The sequence below is a fragment of the Macaca fascicularis genome, chromosome 9, assembly GCF_037993035.2.
Source record: "Macaca fascicularis isolate 582-1 chromosome 9, T2T-MFA8v1.1".
Classification (NCBI taxonomy): Eukaryota; Metazoa; Chordata; class Mammalia; order Primates; family Cercopithecidae; genus Macaca; species Macaca fascicularis.
The window spans coordinates 33,620,763-33,640,670 of record NC_088383.1 but is presented as its reverse complement, the minus strand read 5'-3'; the positions used below and the strand labels follow the sequence as shown (position 1 = coordinate 33,640,670).

At 35.8% G+C, this 19,908-nt stretch overlaps 1 protein-coding gene across 1 annotated transcript in view; it reads right to left on the bottom strand.

The window, feature by feature from the left end:
- Positions 1–10,817: 10,817 nt before the first annotated feature.
- The window catches only part of CCDC7 (coiled-coil domain containing 7), a 433,255-nt gene continuing 424,164 nt past the window's right edge, over positions 10,818–19,908 (bottom strand). The window contains exons 43-44 of the mRNA XM_065520519.2: positions 19,097–19,186; positions 10,818–11,215 (exon numbers count right to left, since the gene is read on the bottom strand). Coding sequence (XP_065376591.1) covers positions 11,169–11,215; positions 19,097–19,186 — 137 coding nt within the window. The 3' untranslated portion in view covers positions 10,818–11,168. The remainder of the gene's footprint in view (positions 11,216–19,096; positions 19,187–19,908) is intronic.

The following is a 19,908-nucleotide window of genomic DNA, read 5'->3' as shown; positions in this document are numbered from 1 at the left end:
CCTCTTCCTCACTGTAACACCGCAGCCAGCTCCTCAATGGGCGGTGCCTCCAAATCTAAAGAATACGGAGGTCCTGAAGCACACCAAGAAATGGGGGGACTTTCTCTTCACAGAAAGTTTGAATTCTGTCTTAATGAGACAGAATACCATACTTGAGCTCAAATTGAAATGTCATCAAACTGTATTTCTCAAATCAATGATCTGTAAATATGATTTATGTATTAATCTCCTAAGTGAACAATTTATATTTTACCATCTACATAATTATTGTATTATGCTTTAAAAATATATTTAGTTTATCAATAAAGACATTCAGTACTCAATAGCAATTTTTTTTCTGGAGTTTTATTCCCAACAGTTCTAAGTCATAAGCTAAAGTGCCAGTTTTTGGCCTAAGTATTTGTTGAAAATGTTATGCAAAGGGAGATTTATTTGGGGGATAAAGTGAAAGGAATGTTTAGAGAAAAGATTTTTTTTTTTTTTTTGGAGATGGAGTCTTGCTCTGTCGCCCAGGCTAGAGTGCAGTACCGTATCTCGACTCACTGCAACCTCTGCCTCCTGGGTTCAAGCAATTCTCCTGCCTCAACCTCCCGAGTAGCTGAGATTACAGGTGCACACTGCCACATCCAGCTAATTTTTTGTATTTTAGTAGAGATGGGCTTTCACCATGTTGGCCAGGCTGGCCTTGAACTCCTGAGCTCAGGTAATCCACTTGCCTTGGCCTCCCAAAGTGCTAGGATTACAGGCGTGAGCCACCGCACCCAGCCAAGAGATTTTTTTTTTTTAACTTTTATTTTAGGTTTGGGGGTACAGGTGAAGTTTTGTGACACAGGTAAACAGGTGACATGTGGGTTTGTTTCCTCACCAGGTATTAAGCCTAGCACCATATAGTTATTTTTTCTGCCCCTCTCCCTCCTCCCAGCCTCCCCCATCAAGTAGACCCCTAGAAATTGAAAGCCTTCTAATGGACTCCAAAGTTAAAAACAGTAACATCAGGTAACTTCTTCCAGTACAATTGCTGTGTAGGTGGAGAGATGGATTTTTGGTATTTCCTACTTCTCCATCTTCACAGAATCTTTATTTCATTCTTTTAAATAATTTCTGTCTCATTGTTGATGATGCATTTTGTTCGTATGTCATTTTCCCTATTTTTGTCAGTTCTTTGTGTTTTACTTTAGGTCTTAGAGCATATTTCAGATAATTGCTTTAATGTCTTCATATAGTGAGTCCAATACTGAAAGCTAGTAGGAATTTACTTATTCTTTTGAAGGGATGATAGGTTTTTTTGTTTGTTTTTTGTTTTAAATGCTTTGTGGTATTCATTTGAAAACTGGGCATGTGAAAAAACAAACGCCTCTCCCAGTGTTTGAAGACTGGTGTAGAAGATCTTCACTAATTAGCAGGCCCCTGAGTTTTGGGATCAGCTTGTCTTCGTGGGTATTTTCTGGGAATGTGTCCTGCTGGGGCCTTACTATGCCTTTTCCTCCCCAGTTTCTCTCATATAGATGACTGCTTAGATGTCTTAATTTTCCAGAGTCTCACCCCAGCTTCTTTTTAGGTCTCACATGTTCTATTATATCCTTCTGCCCATAATTTCTGTGCCTAGACATATATATATCTGCTTTCCCCCTGCAGTTTCCATGTGGCATGGTGCCTACCACTGCCTTTCACTGTTTCCACAGCTTAAGATCCACACTGAGCCCTGAGTCCAACAAGACAGAAACCAGTCCCTGTGGGAGACCACAAATAGGTATGAATGTGACAAATATTCTCTATTCTGCTTCTTCTGGTTTGAGGGAGAAGACTGGGAATTGGGCTGCTTACTCCTAACTGCCTCATACCTCATTGGTGGGGTAAGGGCAAGTGAAAATGCCATAAAATTTCCTATGTATATATTTAATGTTTCCATTAGGGAACAAGGGCTGAAGCTTCCTCGTCTTCCATCTTCTTTATGTCATTCCTCAAAACCAATGTAAATCTTGTAACTTTGTATAAAGTGTTTATTATCAAATACTACTAGTTTTCCCTTAAATCTTATCAATGGAAAGTACCTCTATAAATTCTTTGGCTTTATTTCTTGCTTCTAAGTAAGACTGTACATGATAATGATGCCTGTTAAATTAAAATCTTGGAAATCTTTGAGCAAGGGTATACAAGCATGACCCTAGGCTCTCTGAAACTTTTCTCTCTTCTTTCCAGACCTATTTGAAACCTTGTTTCTCCATACTAGTGATGCTAACTCAAAAGATAACCAGATGCAAATAAGAGTTTACAACCCAGCTCATAATCCACATCCATTAATCAGTACCGTGCCCTATTTGGTGTTTTTCTCTGTATATCTTTTAACCCCTTTAATTTCTGCTTTGAACAACTCTCTGAACTTACACCTGTGTGGTGCATTCTTCCCTTGCCAGTAAGCAGTAAATTCAGTTTGTTTTAAAACTGCTGTTTGGCCACCCTTTTTATATTGCTTCTTACATGCCTCATATCTTCATAGCACTTTTACAATTACTCTCCAATTGATCTTATAACTGGTGGTTATAATGCTTTTTCCAAGACCTTTAAGGTCAATTATCCTTCCCCTAGGAGACAAATACAATGTGTTCTGCCCACTTTGGAAATAGAAAACCGAATCTGGCAGTACAATGGTTAAATTATAAAATCCAGCATATAACCTCAAAACAGAAGCTGTTCTTCTGTCCACATCTAAAATTTAGGGCTTCTTATTCATCTTCTCATTTTGTTCTGCAAATGCTCTGTGGTTGATTAGTTTAAATTTACAGACAAGTTGCTAAAATAATTCAAAGACTTTCCACATGCCCATTACCTTGGAGCTCAATCCAGGTTTTCCATCTTGCTTATCTATACCTATTTCACACTCAAAACATGTAAAACCCTGCTCCCACTCTTCATCATACCTTTAACTTACTTATTCAACCTCAGTATATACATAAAGTATTTTCAGAATTGTTAACCTGGACTCCTACAAGAAACAAATTTAATGACTAGAGTTCAGTTTTTACATAGAGGGTTTTTGTTTTGAATATTACAGTTTCTCATGTGATTTCAATTTTGCAGTCAATACTATGTTGTTAAAACATTTGAGGATTATTCTTAATTAAGCAGAGTATTGATATAATATTAGGAATATGTTCTGTAATGGAATAGGATATAATATATCTCTATTCTGTCTCTTGAGTTTAAGTAGAACTTTCCTTAATGATCCCACTCAGCAACACCACTTTCAAATATACTATTTAATCTTCACAGCCATAGAGATCATTCTCATAAAGCATTTTCAATGGATCTGTTGAAAATAAACAGATAATGTTTTTGGTGCCAAGCATTGATGCAAAGGCTACACTTTTATTATCTCATTTAATCTCCTTTAAAATTTTTTAAAGTTTCATTCTAGCTTCATCACTGTGTATAACTTATACGATGGCAGAATTAACCTCAATGTTATGACCCATTTCTAACAGTGAGAGACTTCCTACAATTGAGAGAGTAAGATCTCTGTAACCAGATATATAATTAAGTAGAGGCTGAATGATCATCTTTCAAATATTAAGTTGTAAAAAGAATCCTACAGGAAGTAGAAAATTATACATCATATATGATTTGTTATAAAGCAAACTCTGAGCTCTAGAGTTGCTTAAAGAAATATACGGAACAGAGGTAGGTGAAATGGGATAAACTGTTATCCTTTACTTAAGTCTCAAATTAAAGCCTCTCATTTTTCAAGACTAACTTACTATTTTGATGGAGAATATATGTGTTTTTCTTTAAAATGTGTCTGTGTACTCCTGAGAGGTACCACGGATATGACAAAGAACTCATTTCGAATCTATCTCTGGGATCCACAACTACTGTCTATTATATATTGAGCTCCTCTAATAACATGTGAAAGAGTTAAACTATTAAACACAGAAATTGAAATACTTACTGGTTTTTTTTCACTGAAGCAGTAGCCTACCAATATAAGCAGGTTTTGAAATGGTGTGATAACTTTTGGATTCTGAATAAGATCTAATTAAATATATAATACTGTTCTTTCATTTTGTCGTACTCATTTGGGTTACCCAAGTAAGTAAGAAACCAAAATATTAATGCTATTTAGAAATATTAGAAGCTGATACAAATTCTAAAAATAAGACAAATTGTCACATAAAAAGAGGCATATGATTAGAGATGACGGTGACTATAATGAAAATTCATCAGTCTCAGGGCCAAAAGAGAAAATAAGACAATATGAAGATACTGGATTCCTAACATTTAATATTTATAAGAAATTTTTCGCATAATACTTTTCAATGTTCCTCTTAACTAGTGTTAGTGAAGTAATTATCATTTTAACTAGTATCAGTTAAACTTAATATTCATGAAAACATTCCCAAACAGCATAGTTGAGTTTATAAACAATATCTTTCATAGTTCACCTAAATCTAGTAAATTGCTTTGTAGCCTCACTAGGTTTAATAAATGTTATATAAATAAATACTTTGTTCTGATTTCTTCAATACATTTCTAGTTTTAATATGAAAAAAAGTAAAGCAAGATATTCTCTTTTTAAAATTAAATTCCTTTAACTGGAAGTGTAAGAAATGTATGGAGGTGACTTTTCTCTATTAGAGGATCATACAGAATAGACTTGCAAATAATATGACACTTAAAGAACCATACATTTTCAAAACATGCAGAGCACAAGTTTTGTTTAATTGATTTCACATCACACCAGAAAGCACTACAGGGACACTGGCGAATAGAAGCAAGCTGGAACCTCAACACAGAGCTCCTTTCTTACTCTCAGCAACAGAAAGGCTTGATCTTAGAAGTTCAAAATTGTTCCATATGGTAAAGAGACGTTCTGAAAATAAACCAACAAGTAATTGTAATTTTTTATGTAATTCAACTTCTAATATACACACATACAAACCTTTCTGAAATGTTCAGTCTTGTACATGTCTTGATGTTGAGGCATATTTTCCACTAATTGAAAGGCATTTTTCAAAATATTATCTAGAGCTCTTTTCAAAAGTCAATGATCTTTCAATGCTAAAATATTCTTTTTAGCTGAACATTGACAATGACTCCCTCCTTGTTCAAATTTTAGTTAGGCTTCTCTAAGCCCTCTTCTCAACTAGGCCTCATCCTTGGCCTTGGTCTTGGTCTGCCTTAAGCAAAAAATCCTCCTAAGTCAGTTTAGTGAGAATCTCCCATGCTTGATATCTAACCAAGTTTCTCATCCCTTGCCCTTAATGTCTAAGTCCTTAATATGCCTCTAAGAAGAATCTTGTTAGGCCAGTTAAGCGAGAATCCCTCTACACTGGATGTCTCCTCTTAATAATTTTCCATCTGCTGACCCCTTCACTCTGCTCTTTGTCTACAAATTCTTAGCTTTCTTTGTTGTGGAGTTGAGTCTCCCTCTTCTATTGCAATGGTCTTTAATAAAGTCTTCCTTACCATGTTTATCAAGTGTCAAAAATTTAACAACATTATGAGACTGGCTCTTATGGACTTTGTCCTTGTGATGGAGTATATGCTAGAGGTTAAACTCGTTGTCTGTAGAGTCCACTCATCTCGTTATACATCCTTTATCTGTTACTTATGAGCTTTATGTCCTTAAGCAAGGACATAAACTTGTGTCATTGATCCTCAATGATGATGTGTGCTCCGAACTGATAGGCTTAACTATGAGAAGATGAGATCTCTCAGGTGAGACTGTATCCACACATACCTTTTACCACTGTGACCTCTGCTCAAACTGAAGGGTTTGAGAATTCTGTGCTCTTTGCAAGCAAATTATGCCTCTAATTGTGGGGTATAAGGAGTGGGTAAAGACATGTTGACCATGAGCACCCATCCTATAAGCTTACCATCTACAATTTTGGTACATGACTGGCTGTCTAGGAAGGTGATAAAAGGGTTAGGAAAAGACAACAATCAAAAAACCTTCTCTAAGTTTGAATCTGTGAATTCAGAGACTGCAGTCTTTGTCTCAGTGAAACGCTGAGTGGGAGTTCCTGCCTTTAGATTTAAACAATGATAAATGAAAGTTTCAGGCTTCGTGCACCAAGATCTCACTCAGTTAAAAGTTATGAGTTCCCTCAATTTTAGTGATCAACACCACTTATTCCTTGGCCCAATGGCTCAATAATTTTGTTGAAAATTCATATCCTATAAGTTATCATTAATGCCCACAACCTATTAAAAATTTAATTTTATTTGCCACCCCAGTGCTCATTGACTTAGATAAGAACACAACATATTGAGAACTGTTTTTAAAATCAGAAGTAGGGCAGTTGCCTCTGCATCATAACTATAACTCTATAATCAACTGGTACCTAGGAACTCCACAGTGAACATACCTTTTGTCTCCGCACCTGGAAACATGGCCCCTGTGCAAAATGTTAGCCACCAACTTATAAAGGGAGAAAAGAAGTTCCTCAAACCCTTGCCAAAAGTAATCACATGTTCTTCTTGAAAAAGAAAATGGGATTTTTGTCTCTAAAAAAGTACTATGGCATCAAATGGTAACATTATCTTACTAGTCACTTCTGTTGATATCTGATCTCCTGAATGTTTAGGACACTAACAATTTGATTTAAATTAGAGATAGTGTAGCCTTAACCAAAACAGCTGGTATTGGTACAAAAATAGACACATAGACAAATGGAATAGAATAGAGAGCTCAGAACTAAGACTGAACATCTACAGCCATCTAATCTTCAGCAAACCTGACAAAAACAAGCAATGGGGAAAGGATGCCCTGTTTAATAAATGGTGCTGTGATGACTGGCTAGCCATATGCAGAAAATTGAAGCGGGACTCCTTCCTTGCAACTTATACAAAAATTAACTCAAGATGGATTAAAGACTTAGATGTAAAACCCAAAACTATGCAAATCCTAGAAGAAAATCTAGGCAATACCATTCATGATATAGGCATGGGCAAAGATTTCCTGATGAAAATGTCAAAAGCAATTGCAACAAAAGCAAAAATTGATAAATGAGATCTAATTAAACTAAAGAGCTTCTGCACAGCAAAGGAAACTATTATCAGAGTGAACAGACAATCTACAGAATGGCAGAAAATTTTTGCCATCTATCCATCTGACAAAGGTCTAATATACAGAATCTACAAGGAACTTAAACAAATTTAAAGAAAAAAAAAACCCCATTAAAAAGCAGGCAAAAGACATGAACAGACACTTCTCAAAAGAAGACATTTATGCAGCCAACAAACATATGAAGAAAAGCTCCACATCACTAATCATTAGAGAAATGCAAATCAAACCCACAATGAGATACCATCTCACACCAGTCAGAATGGTGATTATTAAAATGTCAAGAAACAACAGATGCTGGAGATGCTATGGAGAAATAGGAACGCTTTTATACTGTTGGTGGGAGTGTAAATTAGTTCAACCATTGTGGAAGACAGTATGGCCATTCCTCAAAGATCTAGAACCAGAAATACCATTTGACCCAGCAATCCCATTACTGGGTATATACCCAAAGGAATGTAAATCATTCTATTATAAATATACATGCACATGTATGTTCATTTCAGCACTATTTATAATAGCAAAGACATGGAATCAACCCAAATGCCCATCAATGATAGACTGGAGAAAGAAAATGTACATATACACCATGGAATACTATGTAGCCATAAAAAGGAATGAGATCATGTCGTTTGCGGGGACATGGATGGAGCTGGAAGCCATTATCCTCAGCAAACTAACGCAGGAACAGAAAACCAATCACCACAGGTTCTCACTTATAAGTAAGAGCTGAACAATGAGGACGCATGGACCACAGGGAGGGCAACAACACACACTTGAGCCTATGGGGGGTGGAGGAGGGAGAGCATCAGGAAAAATAGCTAATGCATGCGAGGCTTAATACCTAGGTATTAAGGTATTATCCTCATTCCAAAGTCTGTTAATGTACCTTCTAACCAGCAGTCCTTGCTGAGCCTCCATTAGATCAAGAAGAACTCAAAGGAGACAACTGTTTGATGTTTGTGTGGTTGGTTGGTTGATTCACTGTTTGAGGTTTGGAAGTGTTTGCACTGGGGCCATGCACTGAGCCACCCCCAAGCCCTTCCTTAAGGCTGTAGGTCTAAGAACATGCACATCGCCCTGAACAACGACCTCCAGCAGAAGAAAGCAAATGCTGTTTTACTTCAAATCATGGATGCTGCAATCATATGATATTTGCTAAGCTGCGAAACATGTTTATTTAGCAGATACTGTAAGGAATTTTCTGAACACCTCTTTAATGTATGAGGAAGGTTGTCCTGCTACGGATGCAATTCAATTCTTCGTTTTTTATTACTATTTCAAACATATATATTTATATTAAGCTTAGATGATAATAAAAATTTTAAAGGGATAAGGATGAGGATAAGGTTGATGGGTGCAGCAAACCACCATGGCACACGTTTACCTATGTAACAAACCTGCACGTCCTACACATGTATCCCAGAACTTAAATTAAAAAAAACAGAGCGACAAGTAAAGAATGGTTTGCGAGAGGGACGCTTGCCAATTTGAATGGCCTTAACAGCATGAATGGCCCCATACATTTTATGAATAAAATACTATTCTTCCACTGCTTTCTTTCTGGACAGCGCTTGTTGATAAAGATAATATCCTAATTTATATACCAAAACAGACTTCCCATTAATTTTTGGCTTCAGCAGTTCAGATTTGTCTTTAGCAGCACCATCATTAGATCAATCAAAAGAAAAACACATTCAAAAGACTAGAGAAATACTCCCTGTTGTCATTCAGTTTATTTAAAGCATTCATATGATCTCCAACAGGTTGTCAGCTATTGGGTTTCTCACAATAGAACCAAAGGAATTTTTGAATTTCCAGGGTTCATTAAGTATTCATTCTTAGATCTGACTACCTCATAATCTGGGACTAGCCTTATCTTTGATGGCAGCCAAAGTCTTCCAAAGACCCTAGACCATATTCACATTTGCCCTGATTCTGGCCTAATTTGAGCTAATTAGAGTTATTGGTTGAAACTGGCATCCCCTGCTCAATATTAAGGGTTATCCTGCTATCCTTGAAAAGTATTACATTTTACCCCAAAGCTCAGTTGAAAGACTATTCCTGCTTCTACTTCTCCAGGGAGCTATATTTAGCTATTTCTGCTAATAACATCAGGAAGATTTCCTGTATATCCCTCTGAATAGCTCACTGTCTTCCCAGGTCCTCGTGGCTATTGGATCACTGGTAATTCTGGAGTTGCATAGTTCAATATGGGAGCCAGAAGCCACATAGGATTATTTACGTTTAAACTAACAAATATATGTAAAATTAAAAATCTAGATTCCCGGTCACACTAGCCACATATAAAGAGCCCAAGAACCACATATGACTCATACCTCCCATACTGTAGGGCACAGGTGTGGAACATTTTTATATCACAAAACATTCTACTGAAAAGTGCTGCCAAGAGGAGTCATAATTGCCATGAAAAAGAGGGTCTGGGAGGAGGAATATTTAAATGAAGCCAAGATAGCTTGAATCTATTAACTGGGTCTCCTCTACCAGTAGGTACAGGACCTGGATTTAAAAAAAAAAAAATCAACCGCAAACATTTGCATATGGGCTTGGGCATTAGTTTATTTCCCTTGTATCCTCTTCAAACAATAAGCTCCATGGTACTCAACTCTGGCTGCATATTAGAATCACACAGCAAATCTGGTTTAATTGGTCTGGGGATGCGAGGCAGAAAATTGGTAGGTTTTAAAAGCCCCAGGTGAATTCTCTTTTGTATTTAGGCTTGAAAAGTACCGATTTAGAAAATACATTACCTCATTTAATCAAATAAGTATTCTATAAAGGCAGCGCTTCAGTCAAAATAAAATTTCCTCAATGTTTTATAGAAAAGCCTGCTGAATCCCAGACTTAACTAATGGGAATTAAGATACAGCTGGTATTGTTATCCGGGTAGTTCATAGGGGCAAACTGAGAAGCTGGATTGGATCTAGTTTAGATAACCCTAATAATCACCATCCATTGCAGGTAGTCTTCTATACTAAACTAAAATGTACGTTGGAAAAATAATTATAGAAAGAAACATAAAATCCACTTCATTCGTACCTCAATTATCGGCAACTTGCAGTAACAATTCTGCTATTCATTTCTGCATATATTCTCTCCCAAACCCTCACCAGAGTTATTAATATAGTTCACATTCATGTTACCTCTGGGATCTTTCACAGTTTTAGAGAATAATTGATCATTAGGGAATAATTCCTCCTTTATTTTCTCTTGACAGTTTCATTATGCTGAATTCATGAGTTTTTCTTATCATATAAATTGTTCATTTTTTGTTACTATATAAAATGTAAATAATATCTTTAAAATGGGAGATTATAAAGGATGGAAACTATTTCAGTCATTTTATTTCACTTTATTTTGTTTGAGTAGAAATCCAATTTTCTTTATTATTTTTGGCAGAAACATAACTCTAGAATATTTAGATTAATATTACTCCTCATTCCTCTGATTCTTGCTGGGGAAAAATAGGAAAATTTAATGCATAAAAGAATATTCTGCAAGTCTAAATATCTATGTCAGTGATAACCCAGATTGGGTTTAGGACAGTTTTGTAGCCAATAATATTTATGCTCTTCAGGGGATAGTAAAAATGCAGCTACAAATAATATTTTAGTGTTACAAAACATTTGATTGGTAAGAATCACATCTTTAAAATTATTAGCAGTTGTATTTTGTGCCATTACAAATTCTACAGAATATGCTTTAACACATATCAGGTTATTGTCATATATTTTTTACATCTTTTTCTTTTTCTAAGTTGGTTATGCATTGTTCAAAAAAATTAATATTTTGAATAGGGTGAGTATTTTTATTATTTGTGATTTAAAAGATAATTGCATAACTTTTTTAAATTGAAAAGAAAAGTAATAAAGTAATTTGAAACTTTCAAACTCACCACTGCCTTGTCAGGCTTCTATGATCTGGGCCTAACCTGTTTATCCATTGTATTTCCAGCTGTTTTTCAATAAGCACCATCCACACGAGTCAGTGTTATTTTCAAAAGGCTTCTATACTTGCAGTTTCCTTTCCTGCATTTCCAAATTTGTCATGTTGCTTATCTTGCTCAGAATTTCCTTCATTCTCAAAAGTATGGGTGTGGTACAGATTTTCGGGCAGCAGCATGTAACACTTTAAAGAAAAGTTATGTGTTAATTGAAAGAAAGTTTAATTTTACTTTAGTTGATATAATTTTTATTGTATATGAGCAGAAGGAAGGAAGAAAAAGAAGGAAGAAGAGGAGGTAGTGGTGAGGAAAGGAGAGAAGAAAGGGAGAAGAAAGCAGAGGGAGGAAAAAGGAAAAGCTATTTTTAAAAAATAGAATGGCAGCTGATAAAGGTAAAAAGAATGATCATATTAGAAAATTGCAATAGATTTTTTAAAAAATTAATGGGTGAGTTTATGAGAAACTCACCCATAGATAAACTCACCCATAGACAGTCTCACCTTTAGAACAGTCTCACTCTTAAAGACTATTCACATGGTCTCTAAGTATCTGCCCCAAATTACCTATTACTTATAAAAGTAAAAAAATGTACTTTACAGTAGAGAAAGAAACATAATAGACACCATTACAATCTAATGATCAAAATTGCCATCACAATATTTTGAAACAATATTATCCATTGAGAAGGACACAACATTACATCTGGAATACTCCTCCCAAAGATGTATAACTTAACCTGAAAGTAACCATGAGAAAACTTCAGATAAAACCAAATTGAGGCCGGGCGCGGTGGCTGAAGCCTGTAATCCCAGCACTTTGGGAGGCCGAGACGGGCGAATCACGAGGTCAGGAGATCGAGACCATCCTGGCTAACATGGTGAAACCCCGTCTCTACTAAAAAAATACAAAAAACTAGCCAGGTGAGGTGGCGGGCGCCTGTAGTCCCAGCTACTCGGGAGGCTGAGGCAGGAGAATGGCGTAAACCCGGGAGGCGGAGCTTGCAGTGAGCTGAAATCCGGCCACTGCACTCCCGCCTGGATGACAGAGCCAGACTCCGTCTCAAAAAAAAAAAAAAAAAAAAAACAAATTGAAAAAATATTCTACAAACTAACTGGTGTTAAAAATATGAAGGTCAAGACACAAAAAGAAATATAAATTAACTATTCCAGATTAAGAGATACTAAAAAAACACCACAAATTTAGTGCATGGTCCTAGATTCAATCTTAGTCCAAAAAAAATCTATAAAGGACATTATTATGACAAATGTAACTTGAATATGAATTATGGAGTAGATAAGTTGAGTCAATGTTAAATTTCCTATTTTTGATAATTGTGTTGTGATGATATATTATCATTTCTTAAGAAATACTACAGTTTCATGGGTAAAGAGACATTATGTCTCCAAGTTATCCCTCTACAGTTCAGAAAAAATAATAGTTTATGTATTAAACATTTATAATGTTTATAAATATATGTACCTAATGTTTATAATACTTACATATACATATGAAGATAAAGAACATTATAAAGCAAAAAGGACAGAATAAAACTGAAGAAATTCTAGAAGGGACGGGAATCCTTTCTAGAATTCTTTCAGTTTCTCTGTAAACATGAATTGATAGAAAAATCAAAATATTTTTAAAACCCTATTACACAAAAAGCTTCTATGAAACAAAAAAGACAACTAACAGGAAAATGGGCAAAGAATATAAAAGGCAATTCACAGAAGAAATTAAAATAGAAATAATAGTAAGTTTATTGTTACTAAATATAAATAATTCTCATTAAAGATAAAACTATATTGTGTTTATTTTTATTTTTAAAATTATTTAAAAATTTTTAGTAAAGCATACATTACATAAAATTTACCATTTTAACCATTTTTGAGTGTACAAGTTTAGTCGCATTAAATCCATTCACACTACTATGCAACTATCACTACCATCTACCTCCAGAATGTTTTTTATCTTGCAAAACTGAAACTCTCCCCATTAAACATTCATTCCTTATCTCCTATCCCCAGTTCCTGGCAGCCATCATTCTACTTTAAAGACACAGGTACATGTATGTTTATTGCAGCACTACTTACAATAACAAAGACTTGGAACCAACCCAAATGCCCATCAATGATAGACTGGATAAAGAAAATGTGGCACATGTACACCACGGAATACTATGCAGCCATAAAAAAGGGTAAGTTCATGTCCTTTGCAGGGACATGGATGATGCTGGAAACCATCATTCACAGCAAACTAACCCAAGAACAGAAAACCAAACACTGCATGTTCTCACTCATAAGTGGGAGTTGAACAATGAGAACACATGGACACATGGAGGGGAACATCACACACTCGGGCTTGTCAGGGGTTGGGGGGTTAGGGGAGGGATAGCATTAGGAGAAATACCTAATGTAGATGATGAGTTGATGGGTGCAGCAAACCATATGTATACCTATGTGACAAACCTGCACATTCTACACATGTATGACGCTGGCCTCATAAAATGAGTGAGGGAGGATTCTCTCTTTTTCTGTTGATTGGAATAGTTTCAGAAGGAATGGTATCAACTCCTCTTTGTACCTCTGGTAGAATTCGGCTGTGAATCTGTCTGTCCTGGACTTTTTTTGGTTGGTAGGCTATTAATTGCTGCCTCAATTTCAGAACTTGTTATTGGTCTATTCAGGGATTTGACCTCTTCCTGGTTTAGTCTTGGGAGGGTGTATGTGCCCAAGAATTTATCAATTTCTTCTAGATTTTCTAATTAATTTGTGTAGAGGTGTTTGTAGTATTCTCCAATGGTAGTTTGTATTTCTGAGGGATCAGTGGTGATATCCCCTTTATCATTTTTATTGCATCTATTTGATTCTTCTCTCTTTCCTTTTGTATTAGTCTGGCTAGTGGTCTATTTATTTTGTTGATCTTTTCAAGAAAACCAACTCCTGGATTCGTTGATTTTTTGAAGGGTTTTTCGTGTCTCTCCTTCAGTTCTGCTCTGATCTTAGTTATTTCTTGCCTTCTGCTAGCTTTTGGATTTGTTCACTCTTGCTTCTCTAGTTATTTTAATCGTGATGATAGAGTGTCATTTTAGATCTTCTCTGCCTTCTCTTGTGGGCATTTAGTGCTATACATTTCCTTCTACACACTGCTTAAATGTGTCCCAGAGGTTCTGATATGCTGTGTCTTTGTTCTCATTGGTTTCAAATAACATCTTTATTTCTGCCTTCATTTCATTATTTACCCAGTAGTCATTCAGGAGGAGGTTGTTCAGTTTCCATGTAGTTGTGCAGTTTTGAGTGAGTTTTGTAATCCTGAGTTCTAATTTGATTGCACTGTGGTCTGAGAGACTGTTATGATTTCCATTATTTTGCATTTGCTAAGGAGTGCTTTACTTCCAATTAAGTGGTCAATTTTAGAATAACTGCAGTGTGGTGCTGAGAAAAGTGTATGTTCTGTTGCTCTGGGGTGGAGAGTTCTGTAGATGTCTGTTAGGTCTGCTTGGTCCAGAGCTGAGTTCAAGTCCTGGATATCCTTGTTAATTTTCCGCCTCATTGATCTGTCTAATATTGACAGTGGGATGTTAAAGTCTCCCACTATTATTGTGTGGGGAGTCCAAGTCTCTTTGTAGGTCTCTAAGAACTTTCTTTATGAATCTGGGTGCTCCTATATTGGGTGCATATATATTTAGGATAGTTAGCTCTTCTTGTTGCATTGATCCCTTTACCATTATATAATGCCCTTGTCTCTTTTGACCTTTGTTGGTTTAAAGTCTGTTTTATCAGAGCCTAAGATTGCAATCCCTGCTTTTTATTATTATTATTATTTGCTTTCCATTTGCTTGGAAAATATTCTCCATCAGCTGTGGATTTTTCATAAATGGCCTTTGTTATGTTGAGGAACTTTCCTTCTATACCTAAACTATTAAAAGTTTCAATAAAGAATGCTGAACTTTGTCAAACGCTTTTTTGTGTCAATTGAGATCATCATGGGGGATCATCTGAGATTATCCTGTGAATGTGATGTATCACATTGACTCATTTACCCATGTTCAACCAGCCCTGCATGTCAGCAATAGATTCCACTTGCTCATGATGTTCAATTTTGTTGTTGTTTTCAATTAAGTTTGATAATGTTTAATTGTTGTTGTTGAATTCAGTTGAGCATTTTTGCATCAATGTTCCTCAGAGATATTGCTGTGTAGTTTTCTTCTCATATTGTGTCTTTCTTTGGCTTACGTCTCGAGGTGATGCTGGCCTCATAAAATGTGTTTGAAAATACTCCTTCTAGTGCTATTTTTTGGGGAGAGTTTAAGAAGCATTGATAATTCTTCTGTGAATGTTTCATAGGATCCAAATGTGAAGGTGTGAAACTGTGAGGCCACCTGGAAAGGTCTGACCTTTTTTGTTGAAACGTTTTTAATTATTTCTTCAACCTTTTTATTTGGTATTGGTTTGTCTAAGCTTTCTATCTCTTCCTGATTGAATCTTGGTAGCTTATATTTTTTGAGGAATTTATTCATTTCCTTTAGGTTATCCAATTTGTTGGCATATAGTTTTTCATACTAGTCTCTTATGATCCTTTTACTTTCTTTGGTATCTACTATAATGTCTTCATTTTCATTTCTGATTTTATTTGAGTTTTTCTCTACTTTTCTTAGTTTGCCTAGCAAGGATTTTGTCTATTTTATTTTTTTCAAAAAAAACAACTCTTAGTTTTATTGATTTTTTTCTATAGTTTTTCTATTCTCTATTCAATTTAATTCTGGTCTAATCTTTATTATTTCTTTCCTTCTGCCAACTTTGGCTTGTTTTTCTTTTTCCAACTCCTTGAGGCATAACATTAGACTATTTATTTGGAATCTTTCTTCTTTTATAATGTGGTCATTTATTGGTATAAGCTTCCCTCTTAGAATTACTTTTGCTGCTTCCCATAGATTTTGATACATTGTGATTCTATTGTCATTTGTCTCAACATATTTTTAAGTATTGCTTTTGATTTTTTTTTTGACCTACTGGTTGGTTGTTCAGGAGCAAGTTTTTTAATTTCTACATATTTGTAAATTTTTAAGGTTCTTTTTGTTTTTAATTTCTAATTTCATACCCATTGTTTTCAGAAATAGTCTTAGGTATATTCTTGATCTTCTTGAATTTGTTGAGACTTGTTTTATGGCCTAATATATTGTCTATCCTTAAGAATGTTCCATGTGCACTAGAAAAAAAATGTATGTTCTGCTGCTGTTGGATGGAAAGTGCTGAAGGTATTTAGTTTAATTAAGTTCCATTTGCTAATTTTTGTTTTTATAGTGGCTTCCTTGGGGAGACTGTTACCTGCAGATATTGTCTGCAGGTTTTAGTTGGGCAACGTGCAGTGGCTCTGGTTCTGGGTAGGCACAGTAGTGGAATCCATTTCTCACTGTAAAGGACTTTAAAGATCCTTCTGTTCTAGTTTCCCCATAGTGGGAGATTTACCTGAAGGCATCTCTCTTGGTGTTGAGCCTGACACAGGCCAGAGGCAGCCAAGCAGTGCTGTGTTTATTACAGGGAACAGGTGCTCAGAGTGGCTGTGGAGCTGGGGTCTGGGGCTCAGTGCCTTGTTGAACTGCCATGGCACCTGTGGTGTAGGTCCAGGTTTATTCTTTCAGGTGTGGATGGTGCAGCTCTCCCACAAGTCCAAGTACTGTGACTCTGAGGCACTTCCCAGTATCTTAGGCCCAGGATCAGGCATGTTGCTGACTCATCCTGGGTGTTAGGGTGCAGCAATGGCATGGCTCTGGGAAGGAAGAGGTTTTCCAGAGGTTCAGGCCCCAATGAGCAGAGTACAGTTGCAATTCAGGTTACAGAACCAATAGGACACAGTGGCAATTCATGCACCAAGAACTCTAAGCCCCGGAGTAATGGGACACAGCAGTGACTCAGGCTCTGTGAGGTCAGGCGCAGTGACAGCAAGGGTCCAAGAATGATGGGGGCACATCTGTGGCTTTGGCCCTGGGGTGTGTGCAGCAGTGCAATGTTGGCTTCACTCCTAGGGAGGTGGGGAACCTCAGCAACTCAGGCTCTAGAGGACTATCCCGATCCAGGGAGGCAGGGTGCTGTGGGTGTTCAGTCCAGAGGGTAGGGTGATCAGATCAGATCAGTGTTTCTGTAGGAGGCTGGCCTATGCCCATTTTAAAATTGAGCTCTGTTGTTGTGGTTGAGTTGTAGGAGGTCTCCACATATTCTGGATTATTAATACCTTATCAGATATGTGATTTAAATATATTTTCTCCCATTCTGTGGTTTGCCTTTTTACTCTTGATATTTTCCATTGATGACTGAAAGTTTTTAATTTTGATAAATTCTAACATATCTATTTTTTGTACAGTATGTTTTGTATCATCTAAGAAGTCATTGCCAAATCCAATATAAGGTTTTCTCCTATGTTTTCTTCTAAGAGTTTTAAAGTGTAGCTCTTAGTTTTAGGTTTTTGGTCCACTTTGAGTTAATTTTTATATGTGTAAGATAAGGGTGCAACATCATTATTTTGCATGTGGATATCTAGTTTTCTCAGCATTGTATGTTGTAAAGACTATTTTTTCCATACTGATTAGTCTTAGCACTCTTGTAAAAAATCATTTGACCATATATGTGAGGGTTTATTTCTTAGCTCTCTATCCTATTCCATCAAAATATGTGTTTGTCTTTAGGCCAATACCATATCATTTTGGTTATTGTAGCTTTGCAGTAAGTTTTGAAATTATGAAGTGTAAATCTTTCAATTTTGTCCTTTATCAAGGTTATTCTGACTATCAGGTCCCTTATAGGGACAGGGTCTCTAACCCCTGGTCTGTGGCCTGTTAGGAACTGGGCCACACAGCAGGAGGTGAGCAGTGGGTGAGCAAGGGAAGCTTCATCTGTATTTACAGCTGTTCCTCATTGCTGGCATTACCACTGGAGCTCTGCCTCCTGTCAGATCAGTGGCAGCACTAGATTCTCATAGGAGTGCAAACCCTATTGTGAACTGTACATGCGAGGGATCTAGATTGTGTGCTTCTTATGAGAATCTAATACCTGATAATCTACCACTGTCTCCCGTCACCCCCAGATGGGACTACCTAGTTGCAGAAAAACAAGCTTAGGGCTACCACTGATTTTACATTATGGTGAATTGTATAATTATTTCATTATATATTACAGTGTAATAATAATAGAAATAAAGTACACAATAAATGTAATGCACCTGAATCATCCTAAAATAATTCCCCCACCACCATTCCTTGGAAAAATTGTCTTCCATGAAACCGGTCCCTGCTGCCAAAAAGGTTGGAGACTGCTGCCTTAAGATTCTGTATGAATTTAAAAAAAAAAAAAACAACAACAAAAAACTTACTTTTTTCTGTAAAAAAAAAAGCATTTGGGATTTTGATAGAGATTGCACTGAATCCTTAGATCACTTTGAGTGGTACTGACATCTTAACAATATTACTTAATATTCTTAATATTTCCAATGCATGAAAAGTCTAGTTCTGGCTTAGGTGCTTGGAAATAGGCATTTCATGCATTTACTAGCAGAACTACTAGCTATAGTAATTTGAAAAGTTTCCTAATATCTATTAAAATTAAAATGATATATACCTTTAATGCACCAACCTCACTTACATGTTCTTTTTTATAGAAATGCAATCACTGTGATATAAATATATGTGAACAATGGTATTTATTGCACCATTGCCTGTAGTGGCAAAAAACGATAATAAAATGTTATTCAGTAGAGGAATCATTGAATAAATTAGGACACATTCACATTGTAGAATATCATGCAGCAGCTTAAAAATGTGACAGATGAAAGAAATTTCTATCAATTTAAAAGTGAGGAGGATATAAGCATATAAGCCTGTTGTTATTCAGAACCACAAACCACTGTTTACATATATATTTTTACATGTTTGAAGAAAGGTTTGGGAAATGATACCTTACTCATAAGATTGGTTGTTTGGAGGAAGAAGCCTAGAGGTTTGAGGTTGGTAAAGAGAGACAATGAGAATATAGCATAAAGTTTTATTTCATATGTCTGTATTGTAGTGATTCTTTTACCTTTATAGGCAGGTTTTCCAATTGTGTTGGTCACAGAAGGCAGAGTAAATTCAATAGTTTTTTGGTTTAAGGTAACAACTTTCGAATGCCCTAAAAAAATGAGAACAGTGTTATTAAATTATGTGGAGAATTAAGTAATTTCAACTTTTAAAAAGTTAAGATAAATCTTAATCTTCTAAAACACAGTTTCCTTACAACTTTTTTTCAGTAATTTAACTTTTAACTTTATTTTGTATCCACTGAAGCCCAGGATTTTGCTTATTATTTTAATATATATAATTGTCATATATAATTTCTGACCATTTTTTCTTCTAGCTCACTGGGAAAGAAAATGGATTTCACTTTCTTTGCTTACATTCATTTGCTTCCCCAAAAGCAAGCCCAAATATCTTTTTATTGTTTTCTTTTTCCTTTTATATTGCATGTAGTAAAAAAATAAAACAAAAGTAATAGTCAACTTTCTGCATTTCCTGTTAATTTTTTACTTAGAACCTTTATGAATAGAAAGTGCCATGAATATTTATTTTAGAGCACAGAATAAATCTAAGAAAAATCATTTACATTTTTTAAAAAGTTCAAACTCTCAGGAGGCTGAGGCAGGAGAATTACTTGAACCCAGGAGGCGGAGGTTGCAGTGAGCCGAGATCATGCCACTGCACTCCAGCCTGGGCGACAGAGCAAGACTCCGTTTCTAAATAAAATAAAATAAAATAAAATTCAAACTTAGTTAACTGTAGAAAATGTACCAGGGTGATAATTACATAATGATGCCTCTGGAGTGACAGATAAGAATCAAATCTTAGTTCTCAGAT